The 19726-nt window shown below is 56.0% G+C and overlaps 6 protein-coding genes across 6 annotated transcripts; 2 read left to right on the top strand and 4 right to left on the bottom strand.

The window, feature by feature from the left end:
- WHR41_09232 (uncharacterized protein) lies at nt 1-2922 on the top strand (the record flags this gene model as incomplete). The annotated part of the gene is made up of 3 exons (XM_069377836.1): nt 1-194; nt 256-1663; nt 1756-2922. 3 exons carry the CDS (start codon nt 1-3, stop codon nt 2920-2922), a joined length of 2769 nt encoding a protein of 922 aa, XP_069225379.1.
- Nucleotides 2923-3272: 350 nt separating this feature from the next.
- On the bottom strand, nt 3273-3686 carry WHR41_09231 (uncharacterized protein; the record flags this gene model as incomplete). Its single annotated transcript, XM_069377835.1, has 1 exon — nt 3273-3686. One exon carries the CDS (start codon nt 3684-3686, stop codon nt 3273-3275), a length of 414 nt encoding a protein of 137 aa, XP_069225381.1.
- A 147-nt stretch (nt 3687-3833) lies between these two features.
- On the bottom strand, nt 3834-4476 carry WHR41_09230 (uncharacterized protein; the record flags this gene model as incomplete). The annotated part of the gene is made up of 3 exons (XM_069377834.1): nt 3834-3948; nt 4014-4134; nt 4197-4476. 3 exons carry the CDS (start codon nt 4474-4476, stop codon nt 3834-3836), a joined length of 516 nt encoding a protein of 171 aa, XP_069225380.1.
- A 427-nt stretch (nt 4477-4903) lies between these two features.
- WHR41_09229 (uncharacterized protein) lies at nt 4904-7830 on the bottom strand (the record flags this gene model as incomplete). Its single annotated transcript, XM_069377833.1, has 5 exons — nt 4904-5909; nt 5977-6003; nt 6061-6529; nt 6608-7198; nt 7254-7830. 5 exons carry the CDS (start codon nt 7828-7830, stop codon nt 4904-4906), a joined length of 2670 nt encoding a protein of 889 aa, XP_069225377.1.
- A 2047-nt stretch (nt 7831-9877) lies between these two features.
- Nucleotides 9878-14058, top strand: WHR41_09228 (uncharacterized protein; the record flags this gene model as incomplete). Its single annotated transcript, XM_069377832.1, has 4 exons — nt 9878-10053; nt 10139-12324; nt 12387-13977; nt 14028-14058. 4 exons carry the CDS (start codon nt 9878-9880, stop codon nt 14056-14058), a joined length of 3984 nt encoding a protein of 1327 aa, XP_069225376.1.
- A 1319-nt stretch (nt 14059-15377) lies between these two features.
- On the bottom strand, nt 15378-17373 carry WHR41_09227 (uncharacterized protein; the record flags this gene model as incomplete). Its single annotated transcript, XM_069377831.1, has 4 exons — nt 15378-15883; nt 15952-16600; nt 16666-17134; nt 17192-17373. 4 exons carry the CDS (start codon nt 17371-17373, stop codon nt 15378-15380), a joined length of 1806 nt encoding a protein of 601 aa, XP_069225378.1.
- Nucleotides 17374-19726: the final 2353 nt, after the last annotated feature.

Raw genomic sequence — 19726 nt, 5'->3', positions numbered from 1 at the left:
ATGAATTTGTCTACTCCGCGAGCATTGGACGCTCCCTCGGCAAACGACGTTTTGTCATCAAATTCCGGCACAGCCTTGGAAAGCGAGGGCCTCACTTGGAAAGCTTTGCTTGCCGGTGTCGCGTACGCGTTGATCTTGCACGTCACGCAGACTGTAATCTTCCTCGTCATCCGTCCGCGGATCGCTAGAATCTAGTAGGTCAGTGAGAACCCGTCGCGATCCGATCCACCGCTGAGCGTTCCCGCGAAACAACAGCCGACCCCGGACTTACTTGTTACCTGAAGATCAATGCACTTCCCGATCACCAGAAGGGTTGATTGCTTGGGTGAAGCCTGTGTGGTCGACATCCGACGACACAATCCTCCAGAAATGCGGCTTTGACGCCCTTCTCTTTGTTCGCTACCTGCGTATGATGCTCTGGATTTTCCTTCCCATCACCCTGATCGTGACTCCAGTGCTGGCCCCGGTCAACCGACTCTCGGGGGAACATGCGCGGGCATCCGTTCTGGACGTCTTCGCCGTCTCACACATCGCGCCGGGGCAGGTGGCCAGCAAGCTCTGGACGCACTGGGCTTTGGGTGTCGTTGTCGTCGGATGGGTGTGCTATGTAGTGCATCGCGAAGCCCTTGCGTTTGTCGAGGCCAGACAAGAGTACGCAAGGTGTCTGCACTACCGGTCGCAATCGCGGGCCACCACTATACTGGTTGGCAACATACCCAAGGCTTTCCTTGCGGAGGACAAGCTCAGAGATATGTTTGACGTGTTTCCGGGTGGCGTCAGGGACGTCTACGTCAACAGGAGTGACAGGAGTCTGACTGCGGAATTGGCGGCGCGCGAAAAGCTCATCACCGCGTTGGAGACGGCGCAGACAAAGCTGATCGCCGCACGCGTTTCCAATGTCGCGGCTGCGCAAGGCAACAAAGGGTCGAGCAGCTTGTTTCAATGCGGCGGAGGTGCGCTCGCCGCGATCTGCCGGAAAGGGAAGGGCTGCAAATCAGGCGCTTGGCCGCAGACCGTGCCAAGCGCAAATCGCGAGACCGTTCGTCTGCCTCTTGTCATTCGGCCGTGGCTTCCCAGTGTGCCTTTTTTCGGCAAGAAGGTCGACCTGATCCATCAACTCCAAGAGACGTTACACGCGCTAAATCGACAGATCGTGTCGGCCCGCGCGCGTTCAGGAACTTGTGCGCCTCTGAACAATGCATTCGTCCAGTTCAACCGTCAGGTCGCAGCTCACATGGCCTGCCAGTCCGTCTTGCATGGTACGCCGCATCGCATGACGCCTCGTATCCTGGAGGTGGACCCGACGGACGTCATCTGGGGCAACCTGGCTTTGAGCTGGCGGCAGCGCTGGATCCGCGTGAGCATCGGTCTGTTCGTGAGCACGAGCCTGATCTTTCTCTACGCTGTCCCTGTGGCGTTTACTTCCTTCCTCGCCAACCTGGACGTCCTGGCGTCTAATGTCAGCTGGCTTTCGTGGTTGTTGCACTGGCCAGGCTCGATCAAAAGCATCATCCAGGGCGTTCTGCCCCCAGCCCTGCTCCAGGTGCTTTTGCTCTTGGTCCCGACTGCTTACAGACAGGTAATGCATTTTCAGGGTGCGACAACTGGGAGCGCTAGGGAGCTCGGTGTGCAGAATTGGCATTTCCTCTTCCTTTTCGCGCAGGTAAGCGGGGTCCTCGGCAGTGTGTGACGACCAACGTCATGTTTTGCTTCGCGAGGTCGTGTCGTGTATCGTGGCTGATCGTGTTGCGTTAGACATTTATCGTCGTCTCCATATCTGGCGGCTTGGTGGGCTTCCTTGCCAATGCTGCAGGTGATCCCAAGAGCGTCCCGAGCCAGCTCGCGCAAGCCTTGCCGAGAGCCGCCAACTACTTCATGTCCTACGTTTTGGTCAAGGCGTTATCCGGCACCGCCAGTGCGCTGCTTCAGCCGATGGCCTTGCTTGGACAGGTCGTAAGCCGTTTCCAGGACGTCACGCCCCGTCAGAAGTGGAGAAGACAGGCCGAACTCTCTCGCATCGAGTGGGCGCGGATTTTTCCTCCGCTCACGAACATCGCGGTGATAGGTATTGCTTTTAGTGTGATAGCACCGTTGGTGCTGGTCTTCGTCTCGTTTGCGTTTGCACTTTACTGGTTTGTCCACCGCTACAATGTCCTCTACGTCTACCAGTACGAGCACGAATCTACCGGGCGCTTCTTCGTGGCGGCGTTCAATCAGCTCTTCACCGGCCTGTACGTCATGCAACTATGCCTGATTGGCCATTTTTTCATGGCAACCGGAGCTGACGGTAGAGCCGCCTGTGTACCTCACGGCACCACCATGACCGCAGTGCTCGCCTTGACGGTGGCGTATCAGATGTTCGTAAATCGTTCGTTCCAGTCGCTCATCAACTTTTTGCCGGTGTTTGAGCATGACCAGGCAAACGACGATGGCAGCTCCCAGAGGAATGATCGAGGTACGAACTACACCGACGCATGCAGAGACGAGTCCCAAACGTCTTTCGATGTGGAGCAAGCTATAAGCAGCTCTGCGCTCGCCCCTCAACGTCACAGCGGAGTTCGTCGCGCATCTAGTCAATATCGATCCGCCGCTGCGACCGACCAGCGCTCGAGCGATCGAGGTATTCCGCCAACCGCGAGAGTTGAAGAGAGCATCAGCGACACTATGCGGTCGTGTGGGTACAATCGCGAACCGATCGTGTGGATCCCACGCGACCCGTTGGGTTTCAGCACAGATGAGGTTCAAGATGCGACAAACAAAGCGAGTCACACTAGAGTCAGCGATGAGGGCGCTTGGCTAGACGAAACGTGCGAAGTGTCAATAGAGAGCTGTCCACCCGATCAAGAAGCGCGTTTCCAGTCATCGTTCGCTTCGGCCGGCAGCCGTAGGAAAGGAGGTGGGCCTGACCACTCGCATCGCTAAGCTTCGATAGGCTTCTGAAAAGCCATGGTGCGAGGAAGTGTGGTTTTGGAGCGTGGTTATTCAGACAGGAAGTGTTGTGTAACGTTACTACTATAAATACCGTGAAAGCTATCTTCTGCGCCGAGCTCTACCCTAGTCTTGTGGGAGAACTCCTATGCCACGCTTGTCATGGCGAGACCAGTGATTACGCAACCCCAACCCTAACCCTAAACGCAATGCTCGATGTGAGATGCGCAGACCACAGGCTCAAGTGAGAGAGGTGCGGAGCTCGCGAGTTTCAAGCGAGCCCGGACCACTACCCACCCTCCACACCGTGTTTTTCTCTGGCCGCTCTGAGCTGCGACCAAGCGTCAAGCAAGGACACCCGCGCCATCCGCGCCGATTGCAGCTGGTGCTTCATACGCTGGGAACGGCAGCTCAGCTTCCATGACGCTCGTCTCCGAAGAGCGAGATCCCCAGACTCCACAAACTTTCAGGCCAAGCTTCTCGATTAGCCCACGCAGCATCTCCTCCGTCCTCTCCCTGCCTCCCAGCTTCACCATCATGTGCACGTCCACGGACGTGTCACGGCGGGATGGCTGGTGCACCGGGATCATGACGTCGTTGATCAGCAGCTTGCTGTACCCGGGGATCATTGCATCCCTTATGTGGCCCAAGATCCGCCCCGCGTCCATGTCGTCCCAGTCGTGGATGATGCTGTGCAGATAATACGCACGGGCACCCCGCGCCGTACTGGGCTGGGCTGTGAAGAAGTTGTGCGCCATACGCTGGACCTCTGTTGAACAAGTGGCGCGTGCCACTTTGTCAGGAAGGTCTTGCAGGATCAATTGCTGACCGTGTGCGGGATATTTTCGTCGGAACAGCTCTACTGCTGCTCAGACGCCCCATAAAATTCAAAGGCGGTCTGTCCTTTACAACCGAAGATGCGTTGGGAAAAGCCCGTCGAGAGGGCTGGAAGGGGGATCGTAGGAGTGACTGCGGAAGTATTCTGGAAGGCTGAGGTATAGCTTCGCCGATGTGTCGTAACTATGCTGAGGTTGACCCGCTGACTTCTTCCTGTGAGTATACTGTACTGGTTCGATCAGGCTTACAAATAGTCGATGCCTGCGCCAGCAGATGTCAGCAAGGCGTCGGAGAGACGAGTCTGCTTGTAGGTGTCGGTGGCAACTTCTTCGACGATGGCGTGTGCGGCGAGATGCTTTAGGATACGGCCTGAGATTGCAGAGGTCAACAATCGCGCGCCGCCGGTAAGTCTGTAAACCGATACGACTCACTCAGGACGTCGACTTGCTTGAAGCCGATCAGCTCCGCCAGGTCGCGGCAGCTCTGTTGCACGCAACCTAACTCCTTCCAAGAATGGAACAGTCCAACGTCCTGATACAACTTGACGGAAGCGGTGAGGGCGGGAACATCGATCACGACTTCCCAGATGCGCTCGAAAGGATCCTGTAGCCTGGTCAGCAGCGCTTGACACGAATTTATGGCTTCAACTCGGTCTCGATTTGTTGTGAAAGACTCCTGGGAGATGGTGCGCAACATCTGTATGGCTTCCATTGCTGACAAGGCGATCTAGACAAAGGGTTGACGAAATTTACAGGTAGATCAGTTATCTTGCGGATAGCATTTAGGAGGTGTTTGTCTCGGAATGAGTCGAATTTGTTCAGCGAAGCTACGTAAAGCTTCAGTACAGCACTATATAAACTAAATCAGAGGGGTTTTTTAGGGTGCTGATCTGAGCAAGGGATGGACGGACCGGCGTCAGAGCGCTATCTTCAGTAGCGTCGAGGGCCTGGAAAAGGGCTGTACAGGGATACCCGTAGCATGAAGACAGATCCTTACACATACTAGACGTAGATACAGCTCTTGAAGATCTTCGGGATCTCAACAACGTAGTTTAACGTTACTGGAAATGCCTTTTCCAGACTAGACCTGACGGTAGCGACGACGTTGTTCCCAAAGGTCTTCGACTCTCAAAATCTGTTCACTGCCCGCTGCAGCCCACATCAGGAGCAGGATTGAGCTCGTCGTACTTTACCTTTTTGGCTTTGCGGTGATTGGAGGCTTGTCTCGTAAGCTGTTGGGATGAAGCTCTCCGTTTTCGATCATCCAATTTGGGCAGCTCTGGCAAACGATCGCAGACACAACGCTCCCGTTCCGAGGAACCCGTGGAGAACGCGTCGAATAGGCCCTGTTGCTCGCAAAACCACGACATTGTCTGAGGGAAGCCGGATATTGGGTACCTTACGTCTTTATCGAGCTTGATGTAGATGGTGTGGGGTTTGTCTCGGTCACGGACGTGAAATTGTACATGCTGAGCGAACATCTTGCAAGTCGGACAGATCGCACCTGCCAAGCACACCTCGCCCAATTCGTCTTCTTCGCTCGTAAACTCTACAGACGGATAGTCCAAGGAGAGAAGCAACTCAAGGACGAGAATGGGATCCCCTCTGATGCGAATGGTTCCTTCGCAGAGATACGTGGCAGCCCGGCCATGCTTTGGACTGCGGCAGAGCTCGAAGAAAAAGGAGGAGGCGATTATTGCGATTTTGAATTCAGTCCGCATCTCTTTAGATGGGTAGGACTTGACGTGTTCGCGGATGTGCTGAATTTGTTCAACATCATCCAAACGCGGCAGGCCATCTGGAAATTCGGGGTTCATTCTAAAGTATGTCGTACGCCCGGTGTCGTCCAAGGAGGCGCACACTCGTTCGTGGACCTCTTCGCCATCTATAGCCTCCATCAACCTCGCTCGGGACCATCGTAGAAGCCTGGCCAGCGTGCCGTTCTGGATCTTTCCCCGAAGGGGGGCTTGCTTTTGGACATGGCCGCGAGGAGTCTGCCCGGTGCCTAGAGAAAGGATTACAGCGGGCAACGTGCCGGGCCAGATTTTCAAGCTATCTGCTATGGCGATGTGTGTGTTGTTAAGATTGTGGTAACCCCCGTCCCGGTGGACTCCGTCGTCACCCATCGCGACCGGCTCGAAAAAACTACAGAAGTTGGTCAGCCGTGATGACTCAAATGATCTCCCGTCGGGGCGGATCGTGTACAACGCACGGTGGAGCTGCGGACGTTGCTTTCGCTCTGGACATTCGGCGTTAGCGTTGGTGCCGTTGGTGGGAGGCTCTGGCTAATACTCACACTTTCCACAAGAATGGACTTTCGTCCGCGCGACTGCTTCTGTGTCGGTGATACGTCGACAGAGAAGATCGAGACTGGCGTTTGGAACCATTGATACTTCCCGTCACCGCTTTCAGCGGATGGCTCTGGTCGTCTGACACAGCCACGCTGTAGTTTGAGAAGACGAAGGCTGCAGTGTCATCGACCTTCGTCGTGGTTACCGCATACTTATGGCGTGATACCCTTGTCGGAGCAGGACTGAGCACCCGAGTCTCCGCACCGAAGCTCTCTTGAAGTAACGAATTTACCATTTCGCTGCCATACAGTCCATCGTGTAGCAGGCAGCATGTCAGAGTGTGGGCTAGACCGAGCACGCCTTTCATCCGCCCCCTCGACGGTGCGAATATTTGTTGTGCGACTTCGCAGAACGACCTGGTGCAGTGCTCGACGCTCCACTGCTTCGCGAACATGCCCAGGATAACGAGACCGCCTAGATGGAAGTTAGCAGGCTGCATCAGAAACCGAAGAGGCATCGGAAGATGCGGCATGCGACCCAAGTTGGACGTACCGGCACTCACGCCAAAGGCGAGGTCGAAGAAATCTTGCACCCGAGCTCGAGGGCCGAGATCTTTTTGCAGCTTGTTCAAGACCTCCAAGGGCGCGACGCCGCGTACGCCACCGCCATCTATTGTGAGTATGCGCGGTCTCGCAGTCGGCGGCTTCAAGTGAACCACCAAGCCGACGGGAAAACGGCAGATCACGCACTCCTCTACGACATAACGGTATTCTTCTCCCACCCACGGTCTGCCGAACCGGCCGACGCACTGGTCGCACAGAATGTGCCCGCACTCGAGGACATGATGCGGAGAGCCAGCCAGGCAGGAGACACAGATCTGGGCGGACACCATCAGCTTGCGAGTGTCGCAAAGCCACAGTGACGACAGGTTATTCTTGTGCTGACGGAGAGCCCAATCCCTCGTCCCGTCGCTTCGGCGAGCCATTGTGACAAATTTCACGAGTATCTTGAAACGACCATCTTTGCAGATGGTGTTTTGCAGCCTTCGCTCGCCTGGGTGCGAGAGGGCTGCATAGTTAGATTGAAGGGCCGTGCCCAGAGGCTCGGCGTAGAGCTCTTGGAAAATGTCGCAAGCATCGAAAGCTAATTCAGTCAGCAGGAAGCGGCCAGCGCTTGTGTTGCACGGCTGGTAACTCACCATGAGAACCGCGCGGATACGCATCCAACAGCAAGCACGAGCTGATCAGCGAGGCAACCTTGTCGAAGCCGACGCCGTGCTTGGCTCTGCTGCGCAAGACAACGCCGACCTGATCGAAGTAGGATGGTGGCACAGATCGGTGCTTCCGTGAAGCGGATATAAAACTAAACTTTTTAGTGGGATCAGTCCCGACGTGTAACATTGCTTGCGAGAAAAACTCGGCCAGATGCCTGGCGCTGAACGACACTCGATGTCTCTCCTTCATGAGGTTGGAAGTTGTCAGCTCGTTGAGCAGCAAGAGACGAAAGTCTTCGTGAAATTCTTCGAGGCTATTTGTGTCGAAGCGGAGGATCTGGACATTCGAAAAATGATCGTGGAAATCAATCCTATCCAGCCGTGAGTGCGCTGCTTCCTCTCGGATCTGGGCTTCGGCACTCAGGGGGCCCGACGTAATGAGGCAGACTCTGGGGAGGGCCTCACGGGCGAAGTCAGCAAGGTCCGTTGCACGTGGAGTGGAGGTCCAGGCGTTGAGCCTGTCCAATACGGCATCGAATCCACCGAAGTCTTCAACGAACATGCATATGAGATTCGAGAAGGGAAAGAAGAGCTTTGTCAGGATGGCGTCGTGAGCACTTTGCTGCGATGCGGGCCACCCATTACGTGCGGACCTTGTCTCGTGACAATGGTATCCTCTGCTGGTCGGGATCGCACCTTCGACCCGAGTGTGGGCGAAAAAGATCGGATGGTCAACGCCGGCCTGCGATTTGTCCGAAACAATGCTCGAAATCCCACCAGCGGGAGACTTTCTGGTTGAAGAAGGCCTAGTGACCCTTTGGCCTAGCAAAATCTGGCTGATCAACTTTCGCCTCTCTTCTTTGCCAAGACAAAGCACGATATGGGGATGTTGTTTGGCAGCCCTTTCCAACTCTCCAATGAGGCGATGCAGGCGGGTGGGATCAGAAAGACGTAAGTGACGCGTTGTGGCGGACAGCTCCACCCAGTCGCTGTGACGGCAGCCCCCCATGATTTCTCCAGGTTGGCCGGGGACGCGATCATCAATTGGATTCCTCGATCGACCGCTGCTTGATTTTTTGCAGCTCGCCCCAAGACTGACCGTGCTTTTCTATCATGTGGACAGCCACAACTGTGGACATTGACACGCATGCGGCCACGGACTGTGCCCTGTGATATATAAAGAGGAAGTGCTCAAGTAAGGGGGCCATGACAAAACTTGTAAACTCAAGCCATTTTACGCGTCTTGGACCCCGGGTCTGCCCCTTCCACTTGGCGCTCGCTCCACTCTATCCCTTCTGCACCTTGACCTTTTTAAAGCCTCAGATTATTGATTGGATCGAATGTGAAACGGATGCGAAACAATGGTGAGACTTGCAAAGCAAAATCATGTGCTTACATTGCTATAAGAATCTTTTGCACAGGCATCTCTCTTGTTCTATTTTGGAAGATGGGTAGTGGCATGTAGAACGCAATCTGTTTATATACAGACGACAATACCAAAGGGCTACATGCATTTTTTTTGAAGCCCGTGGACTTGAGCAGCTTTCTCCCACTACAGCAATGGACTTACCGTCTTCCGCATATCAGTCAGTCGAGCACGACTTTGGATCGTGGTCTGAGGATCTATTTCCACCTCTGCAGACGATTCCGACTGCGGATCAACAGAGCGTCGGAGATACACTATCTTTTGCGCGAGGCATCGACTTCAGTGCCTACCATGACTTTCCAGGCATATCCAATCTTGCCGATCTCGAGCCAACATGGGAAGGCGACACGGTACCATCTGTACGTGACGTGAAGGAGGACAAACCTACGCAACAGGAAATGTGTCAGTACGTCTTTTGGTCCACACTAGGGGAGCTCAAGTCTGGCGGAGCCAGGGCTCACACATCGAAAGGCTCCGTGAAGATATTCGAGGCTTGAAGGTACAGATGGACGACCTAAAGAGGTCAGTCTCATGTGCCGACCCCTGCAGGCGTTGCTGACCTCCCTTGTTGTGATCGTAGACAAGTCAAAGAGCTTGAGGACCAGTCCGATGGATTTCAGCAGTGGACGGCGCGAGTGGCATGTGTTGTGAACACAATCCGAATGAAGCAAGAAGGGCTTTCGCCGCTATCAAACCCGTCCAGCCAGTCTTCGGGTCCACTCACGAAAAGGAAAAGAGTCAAGGGTCGAGCAAGCAAAGTTGAGGTCGTCAAGGACGAGAGAAAGGGATTCACAAACTAAGCGTCAGACAGATTCTGATGCAGACGCGACGACTACCATATTGAAAAAACAGGAAATAGCGCAGAATGAGTAACTCGCGATCCAAAGTCTCGATCGCTGCCATTCCGTGTCATTCAATCACTCAGCTTTCGTGACCTTGATGGATTGCCGAGGGAAAGGCACAGTAACGTCCGTGTTTCTTTTGGAGGCGCCTGCGGTGCTACTTTTGAATTCGGCCCACAGGAGTCTTGCGAATCGCCAGGCTTTTGCAACGATTAGACCCGCCAAGTGACTGGCGTTGAGCCTCGATGCTGTCATCGGAAGCCGACGGATCTCCCATAAAACCCAAACGAGTCCAACAAAGACACAGACCGCGAACTCTTCCTTGCCTGCATTGAGAAGATATGGATCATCCACACGAGGGTATGCAGGCCATGTCTGCCAAGCGTCGAACGAGCTGTTCGACTTCCAGCTCGAGCGAGGACCTTGAGGGCATTCCCCTCGTCTGTGAGGGGACAGACTGCATGGGCTCGAGAAGCCCATTGTGGTATTGCGCAAAATGCTATTGCACGTATTGCGGGTAAGCTCGGCGAAAAGTCACTGGCCGTAAATTCTGGCCGTGCATTTGTAAGGTGGTCGAAGTGGAAATTCTGACACATTTGTAGCGACTGTTGGCAGCGACAAGTGCCCCATAAGCCGGGCAAGGGAGGCAGAGACGGTACACCACATGAGCAAATAGAGCCCATGGTTGCTCGAAAAATCGATAGCGTTTTCGACACGGCCAACACCAGCGACGTCGTCGAACGATTGCACGAAAAAGATCAAACGTCCAAATGGTTCGGTGTCGTTCGCGACAGATATGGGAGACCGGTGCTGGAGGACTACGGTCGCTACGAGATCCTCTGCGCAGCAAGCCTGGGCAGACCTGACTCGGCGCCGCTGCAATACCCCCGCCTTGTCTCCTTCATCTGTGTCACAAACGCGGGCAAATCCACCCTCATCAAATTGCTCATCTCCCTCGGGATTGCAGAGCATGTACGCAGAGGCTTTCCATCTCCGGTCGCTGGGAATGTCGCTGACGACAGTATTCCCACTTCCGGCGACGTGCATCTGTACTCCGACCCTGCCAGCGTCGGCGATCGCCACCCTGTCATGTACATTGACTGCGAGGGCTTCGAGGGAGGCGAGAAGATTCCGCTTGGGTCACGGTCGCGACAGCGGAACCCAGCGCCGGGTACTGGCGAACAGCAAGCTGAGCCATCGGCACGAACACACTCGATAGAATGGGCGACCACGGAAGAGTCTCGGCAGCGAGAGTTCGCGGTGACCAGGCTGTATCCCAGGATTCTGTACACCTTCTCCGACTGTGTGGTTTTCGTCCTGCGCAATCCAAAAACCTTTCAATCCTCGGTTCTCTCCAAGCTGCTTGACTGGGGCGCCGCAGCACTGGAGAGATCAATCAACCAGCCGACCCTGCCCCACTGCGTGGTGGTGCTGAACTGCAGCGATGCTGCCCTTGCCGCGGACCAGTGGAACGCCGATTCGGCCACGCAGGCCTTGCTCTCCACGGTGCGAGGTGCCATCGATCACGCAGAGGGTGTGCCGCGTTTCCGAGCGCTGGCTGAGCGTTGGCGTGAGCTCGGTAGGGACGTATGTTCCGTGGAAGATCTCGTCCTTTGTTACTACAGCTCCTTCAAGGTTATTCGACTGCCGACGGGTTCGCAAATCAACCGGATGCGAGAGCAAGTCTCGCAGCTTCGCGGGCTGATCAGCCAGTGTTGCGCAAGGTCTTTTGAGGCGAAGAGCCGCGCGCGCGTTTTGAGCGACGGGGCGGAGCTGGGAAAGTACTTGCAGAGCGGCTTTGATCATTTCACTTCGCATCTCGACCTCCCTTTTGACTTCCTACAGGTCTCTCTGGCGCGAAACCCGATCCCAAACGACTTCGGCGACCATATCCTGCAGCTGTGTCTTGCCGTCCAGCGCTCCTGCCGTGGCGACCGGAGTGGACTGCGACGCCTGCTAGAGCGGATGGGGCCCTTCGTAGCATCCTGCATCCTGCTGGATTGGGCGAAATATCGAAAGGGGCGTCTAGAGATAGTTTGCGCCCCGTACGAGGAATTCTTCGCGCGGGCCGTCGACAATTACCTGGAGTCCCATGCAATGTGCGCGCACGCGAGTGCCGACGGCACGCGTCGCTGCGTCATGTCGCGGGCTCGTCATGGCGTCAAAGGACACCAAGATCACCGAGGCATCATCGCGTCGACTACCGGCCGCGGCTATGTCTCCCCGGTGGGCCTTGACTTTGCGGGCCGGTGGAAGAGGCAGCTCAAGGAGGCCATTTCTCAGTTGCAAATCGATTTCTTGTACAGGCGGGAGCGCACCGGTGCGACAACCTCGGACCACCGCATCGCCTGGGACCTCCACTCGGAGTCCATCGACGAGTTCTACGGTAGCCTTGGACCATCGGTGGTGGCGATACGGAGCCATTCCACGTGTCTGTCGTGCCTGATCGAGACCCCCCAGTGCGCCTTGCCATGCGGTCATGTGCTGTGCGAGACGTGTGCACGCGCTTGCGGGCGCCAGCGCGAGCTGTCGCTGGTTGTTGACCGGTGCCCACTCCACTGTGCCGACGCTCGGTGGGAGGAGCCTGCAACGTTCAGCGTCAAATCGCCCGAAGCTGGAGCCTGCGCGCTCAGTCTCGACGGCGGGGGCGTGCGCGGGATCGTTCAGCTGGAGGCGCTCCGGGCAATCGAGCAGGCCCTTGGGCACCATGTCCCCGTGCAAAGGCTCTTCGACCTCATCGTTGGTGCCGGCACAGGTGGCCTGATCGCTGTGTCGCTGACAACGGGAGGTCGCTCCATTCAAAGCAGTGCCTCGACATGTTTTTGGCCACGTGCGATCACGGCTACGCAGACGGAATCGGCGGCGGCCACGGCGGCTCCGTCGTCGACAGGATGGCCCGAATGATCGTCAGTGAACGAAAAGCAAAGACCTCCGCATTACAAGGCGCGCTCAGAGATGCCTTCACCGGCCACCGCGAGTTCTTTGGCGATGCGGGCCAATTTGCGCCCGATGTAAGGATTGCATTGGTCTCCGGCGAAGGAGCCGACCGCCGGAAGGTATTGCTCGCCAGCTACAGGCGGCCTACGTCGGAAGAAGAGCGAGAATACACCCTCGTAACCTCGGACGACCCTGACGCCGGACCGCGGACGTGTCAAGCCGTCGCAGCAGCGATGGCAGAAGCTTCCAGCTTCAAGCCCGTGAGCATCGGCCACCGGCGATTTGACAGCAGTGAAGTATACGACAGCAACCCCGTCACCGTCGCCGCGGACGAAGTCCGCCGCATTTGGCCAGAATCGTACCCGTCCGCGGTTTGCCTGTCAATCGGCACAGGTCAGAACCGGAGGAGGGTCGTGGCCGGGCTCCAAGCCGAGATGGTACGCGGGTTCGATCCCCAGTCGGATGCAAGGACGATCAGGTCAAGGCTGCTGCCCTTTGCGCGACGTCGTCACGTCAGGGAAGACAGCGTGCTGGCAGCGGAGAGGACATGGCGGGAGTTCAAATCCGCGATCAACCAAGCGCAGCCCCACGCCAAGGGACACGGCCTCCTCAGACTGAACCCGGACCTGGGCCCGGAACACGAGCCCCCAAACCACGATGATCACAGCTCGCTCAGGCAGCTGCAAGCCTCTGTGCGGGACGTGCTGGGCAAGCCGCAAGAACGAGAGGTGGCCAGGAGGACGGCCCACCGGCTGGTCGCGACCTCTTTCTACCTGAAGACTGAAGGGGTATTTGCGCTAGACGACGACGTTGACGCTGTGAGCGGAAGCATAGCTTGCCGTTTCGAGGAGGACATCGACATGATCAAGGGGTTCGGGCGCATCCTGCGAGATCAGTTCGTCGGCGTCGCCTTTGAGCCGTACTTCGAGATCCGTCCTGCAGCAGACTCGGCGCAGATCGCGACTAGGGTCAGCGTCACCGTCGAAAGAATCGAGACCATGATCGGCCAGGGCATCTTTCAGCGGCCCGCGGTGAGGATCTGCTTGGATCGCTCGATGTGCAAGCCATCCTCCATCCAGCTGTTCTTCGCGCCCTCAACTGGTCACCTCGCGCACGGCTACCCGATCGGTGGTCTCCCGAGATTGCTCGTCGACCCGCACCGTTCACCACTCCCACAGCGCGTTTCTCGAACGCCTCCAAGCCCCGTCACGAAAGGGATTGGGAAGCGTGCAAGGACGGAAGGGTCAGGCTCATCGGTCGTTTCCGCTCTGCACCCATCGATGCGGTCGTGCTGGCCAAAGGAGGGCAGTCGCTCTCGCCGCAATAGCGAAGGCGCTTTGACGTTCAGTCACTGCCTGAGTAACAGGCTTTCCGTGCCGTGGGAGCCCCAAGCAAGCTGGAGCATTCCGCGCACCGAATACTGGAGGCGCGATATGATGGCGGCTCAAGGTGCCGCCATCGAGGCGGAGACCGCGCTCGTGCCGCCCGGACTCTGTGTGCCGAGGTCCGTGCGAAGGCTCAGCAGGGAGCACAGCGTCTTACTCCCACCTCCAGCGAGTGCGCCAAGACAAGCTCCCATCCCTGACACTCACGGGAGCGTCAAGTATGCGGAGATTGAGGATACGCTCGGAGGTTCTACGAGTGAGGCTGTCCCTGCGAGCCCGTGCGACACAATCGATACCTCCAGCGTGGGCCGCTCGACGTGGACTTCATTCTCTCTCAATGAGAGATACAAGAGCTCAAGCATTGAAGCGGCAGAGGTATGTATGTCGTAGCCAGGACTGGTGCAAGAAGACGTCTTAGGCGTTGAGTGCGGACTGTGGGATTCGGTAGAGACATATCCGCTGACAATTCGATCTCAAAAGGTATCGCCGCCGCCGCCTTACGCGGCGAGAGTTAGCCGTCGATGACGTCAGCGATGCTTTTCGTTTAATGACGTCTTGCTAGTTGCAAGGAGAAGTGCGGGACACACCCATACGGGACACAGCCCATTGAGACGTATGGTAGCGTTGAGACGAGCGGCAGTCGCTCGATAGATCGCACGGCGTCTGCCGCAAGCGCATGAGGCCGTTTGCCTTTCAAAAAAAAAAGTGCCTTTTCCCTGTTCTTCTACCGCAATCTAGACCGCGAAACAGCTGAGCCCGGAGAAATCAAAGTTAGATTGCTTTGCGCACAGACGTGATTTCTCAAGAGTTGATGTGGCAGAAAGACGGTTGCACCGTGGAGCAACGTTACTGCGACTGCAATCATTCTATGGTGTTGTGGCACGTAGCAGTGTCGGTAGACATTTTGGTGCTTTTCTTTGCCGGCCCAATAAGGTAGACGATCCGTCTGATGCATCACTTGCAACATGCAACGGCAGTTGAAGAAGTTATTCAGTGGGCATTCTGTCCGTGAAGGTTGTGGCTGTTCCTATGAAGTGCTTTTTTGGGAGATAAACATAAAGAGAGGACGAAGAATGGACGAAGAAGCCGGATATCCTCCGCCTAATAGGGTCTACCAAGACCTGTGTAGCTCGCATACAGTAACTTACGAGATGGATACGGAACGAAGGAGTGAAGACAGTATACCGCAGAATCTGGGCAACGTACAAAGCTGGCATCGATCATGGAGACCCCAGTGCACGCGTGGCGTGGAGGACGGTGATTTTGATTGTTCCTTCCGGTATGCGCAGTGCAGCCGGTCTGCAAACTACAGGGGTTTGCGAAGCTGCCGGCCGGAAGCACGCCATTGAGCAGCGTTGCTGTCTCGCCGTGCTTAGAGCGGAATTGAATCCTCATTACGCATTTCATTGAGGAGACCCCTCACATGCTGCTGTGGTGTTATTCATCGCCCCAAATACCCATGGTGCAGACGGCTGCCCCCTTCTCTCATCACCGGGAAGGCTCCGACACCGTCCGTCCATCATTCCCGCCTGCGATCAAGAATGAGCCAAGCGAGAATCCGGTAGGCGGCGATGATGGCGATCATCACTGGAACAGAATGAGCTGCAGGTTTGTGGCCGAGACCGTAGCTGGCCGGGATCGCAGCCCCCTGTATCAGACACTGGTCTTTCAACAGGGTGTCATAGCTGCATTGGCATTGGCCGTCAGGGAGCGGCTGGCAGGAGTAGTTCCTCCAATCAAACTCGTTATGCATCATCCCTCGGAAGACGTAGGACTGGTAGTCGATGTAGTGGAAAGCATATCGCCAAAATGGGTTCAGCCCATCGACAGGCCGCAAAGAGCCTCCGACACACATCCAAAGCCCATTGACGAATGCCGTCCCAGCCAAGGCGACGACGAAGATGGGAAAGGCCGAAGTAACCAGCACCACAAGCGATTCGGCCGCGATCAAATCCAGGAAGAGCCACATAACCCAAGTGAAGAAGCCATCGGCAGCGGGTCGGAAGTTTGACAGCCAGTATTCGGCTAGCGAAAAGACCAGCGTGATGCAGAAGAGGTAGGGCACGCCTACCAAGAAGTTGGCGAGAACGGACAAGGGCCATACAGGCCGTTCGCGCGTTCTTCGCGAAAGGTGGCGTAATCCTCGAGAAAAGCTGGGATGTAGGCGACTGCCATGAAGGACATGAAAGCACCCCCAAAGAAGATAGCGCTGACAAATGCCGGTATGTTCCGCTGACTCGGATCCAGGCGCAGCCACACTGTGCCCATCAAGAGCGCCAAACCCAGGTACATGACGACCCGGATGCCGTAGACGACCACGTCTCTGTATGACTTGACGAAGCTGCGATGCGCGAGGGTGAAGACGACGCTCAGCATGGAAGGAGAAAAGGTGGGCGCCGGGTCGACGTTTACCTCGACACCCATCGAGCTACGCGCTAGTTCGTCGCTCATCTCTCCGTCCGTGATCCTCTTCTGCTCCGATGGGTACCAAGAGGATGTCACTTGGCCAACTTGCTGCTCTGACTCCTCCCTGCTCCGCGCAAAGTCCGTATTGACGAAGTCGAGCGCGAACTCGGCTGGGTTCATCATCTCGGGAATGGCGAGGTCGCAGGCATGAAAGTGCCGGACCATTGCGCCGGGAGGCCCGCTGTAAGCGATATGGCCCTGGCACAACAGCAACAGTTTGTCACACATCATGAACATGGACGTCGAAGGCTGGTGTATGGAGGCTATGACGATCAGCTACTTCTTCGTCAGCGCGAACTACGACGGTGAAAAATTCAACAGCGAGGTGTGGCGCGACGTACACGATATCTCTTGGCAACAAGCCTGAGGAAGGAGATGACTTCGAACGCTGCGGCTGAATCCAGGCCGGAGGTCGGTTCGTCCAAGAATAAGAGGCGCGGTCCCGTCGCGAGCTGTGCCGCCACGCTGACCCGTCGTTTTTGACCGCCCGAGACACCCTTTTTGATAGTGGTTCCGATCAGACTGTCTGTCACGTCCGACAAGCCGAACGCCGCGACCAGGGCGGCGACACGCCTGAGGCGCTCTTTCTTGCTTGCCGCGGGCGTGGAAAGCCGAGCAGCGAAGTCGAGGGTCTCTCTGACGGTCAGTGAACCGATCAGAGCGTCTTCTTGCTCGACGTAAGCAGAAATCCGTCTGAACTCGGTTGCGTCGGCAGCAACGCCGTTCAAGTAAAGCAAGCCGTCAGCCGACAACGTCGGAAAGCGACGCCTTTGCGAGAGGACCTGTAGTAAGGTTGACTTCCCGGAGCCACTGGTGAACAGTGAATCAGCGTATTGTCCGCCGGGGTCGATTCAATGTTTCGCTTACGAAGGCCCCATCACGGTCATCAGTTCCCCTTCTCTCACCATGCCGTTCACGTTCGACAAGATGGCCTTTTGCTGTTTCGTACGACGGTCCTCCACCTTGACGGTGACCCCTGTCCAGAGGAAGCTGCGAATACTCTTATTCTGAAAGTGGGCATCAGAGCCAGCTTCTTCGACTCGATCCATGCTGACCTTGGGCCCGTTGGTCGATTGGACAGCCTTTGTCTCAGAGAGGTGAGGAATTCGCGCGACTGAATCTGACAGAGAGGCCCAGACGGACAGATATATGCGGCCTTGGCTCCTTCGCAGCTTTCTGACAGAGCTCGTGCCAAGGGCCTCCGAGGTGCGTTGTTTGTTAAGCGCCGGTTGTGGCGGCCCGAATGGTAGAAATTCGGGCCTGTCAGAAAGCGAGGAAGGGAGGCGAAGAAGGGAGGCGAGGAAGAAAGGTGATGATGGAGGGAAGCGAGAAGGGAAGTGATGAAACAAAGCAAGAAGGGAGGCCAACAAGGAAGGTGAGAAAGGAGCCGGTTACGCGGAGTTTGCTTGACCAACGCCTCACCGCATTGACGGCATCGACCAAGGCGGTCGGAGTCCATAAGATTGCATCAAAAAGTACTGCAGGAGCGCTCGTCGGTTCAATCTTGTTCACATCTGCTGGTCTCATCCGAATTTGTCCTGTCACCTCGCACTGATGCATCGCGTCATTTGCCCGCCCTCACAAGCCGATCGAACAGCAACGACCCCTTCTTTCTCCTCGGCCCGGCCTCACCACGCTCGACATGACGATCTGATGGAGCGTTACGATGTGCATCAGCTGCTGGGAAGGGGTGCGTACGGTTCGGTCTATCAAGCCACCCCAAGAGGATTCCAAAACAAGGTCGCGATCAAAGTGATTCGGCAGCTGGACAATCCTTTGGTGTGTCGTCGAACGTTGAGCGAGATTCGGATCCTACAACATCTCCAACATTGCAACATCGTGAGGCTACTGGACTCTGCGAGGCCGTGTAGCTTCCACAGGCTTTCGGAAGCGTGTCTGGTTCAGGAAGCAATGCCGTACAACTTGACGCAGGTGATTCAAAAGTTCCTTCTCTCGGATGCACAGATTTCCTACCTCACGCATCAGATGCTGTGCGGGCTGCACGCGATTCACTCGGCTGGCATTATTCATCGCGATATTAAGCCGGACAACTTGCTGGTTGCGGAAAATTGCGATTTGAAGATATGTGACTTCGGGTTGGCTCGGGCGGAAACAACGCGTGAAAAGAGACGCAGCAGGCTAACGGAATACGTCGCAACGCGCTGGTATCGGGCTCCGGAAGTCATGCTTTCCAGGTACGGCAAAGCTGCGGACGTCTGGTCCAGCGGTTGCGTCCTCGCCGAGATGTTGGGAAGGAGAGTCCTGTTCCCAGGTCAGGGCTACGTGCACCAACTAGATTGCATTTTCGCCGTACTAGGCTCTCCAACGGACGAAGATTTGGAGCCTGGATACTCCGTCAAAAGCATTGAATACATACGGAAGATGCTCCCATTGAGAGAGAAACGGCCGTGGCGTGAGGTGTATCCCCACGCTTCCCAAGCTTCCTTGGACCTCCTCGATCGGCTCTTGACTTTTAACATGAATAGACGGATATCGACCGGCGATGCAGCACGGCACATCTACGTGCAAGGATGGGCGGAGCGATATAGGCAGTCCTGGGAAGCGGCTTCCACCCAGCCCGTGTTTGTCGAAGGCGAAGGGGATGGGACTGGTGTAACAGCGAGGCGTGAGTTTCGCTTGACTCTTAAATTCTGTGAGGATGGATGCTGACGATTGCAAGACGATCTTTTCGATGAGCTGGTTCGAGTAGCAGACCGGTCCATGTGCTCCAGGGTACTTTTGCAGCTCAGCGCCGGTCTCGAGGCTAAAGACACGTGACTACGCCTTCTCGACAGAGATCCCGGCTCTGAAAGAGCGGCAAATACGGCACCCTCAGTGTCTGCTCATATCTGTCATCATCGGAATGCGAAAAAGAAAAACAAAAAAAAAAAAAAAAAAAAAAAGCCGGGCGCCACTTGGCAGCTAGAATCGGCACATCTTTGTCAGGTCAATCGAAAGCTTCCTCAAAGGCATTCAACAGGCGGGTAACTTCAGGGTGTTTGGAAACACACGTGACATTGCGGCGCTTTATACTGCACTGTACGATACCGCACTCTACTGCACCCAGTTGGATCCTTCTCGCCCCGTAAAAGTTCGTATCCACTCTAACCGGCGAGGACCCGCACATCTGCCGTTCGTGCTCCATGCCAATTGTCTAATACTGTGGCCCACTCCCAAGAGGTCGTGTCGTGCTCAGCTGTCCTTTCCAGCAAAAGCGAAAATCGTCCAGATGAGAGCGTGGCAGGACAAGGACAAAAGAGATCTGACAAAGACACCGCCAGTGGTCTCGTAGGCTACGTATGCAATTACATACATCGTCCGAGTAACAAGGTAAGCCAGACTGAAAAGATTTAGCGATCCGGGCGAAAGGCCGACAAGATTTCCAGCCAGAATTGCGCTGGC

This window comes from Cladosporium halotolerans, assembly GCF_011745625.1.
Source record: "Cladosporium halotolerans strain TM138-S3 chromosome Unknown Sca56, whole genome shotgun sequence".
NCBI classification, from domain to species: domain Eukaryota; kingdom Fungi; phylum Ascomycota; class Dothideomycetes; order Cladosporiales; family Cladosporiaceae; genus Cladosporium; species Cladosporium halotolerans.
Note: the sequence above shows the minus strand (reverse complement) of the source record. Positions and strands in the feature narration are given on the sequence as shown.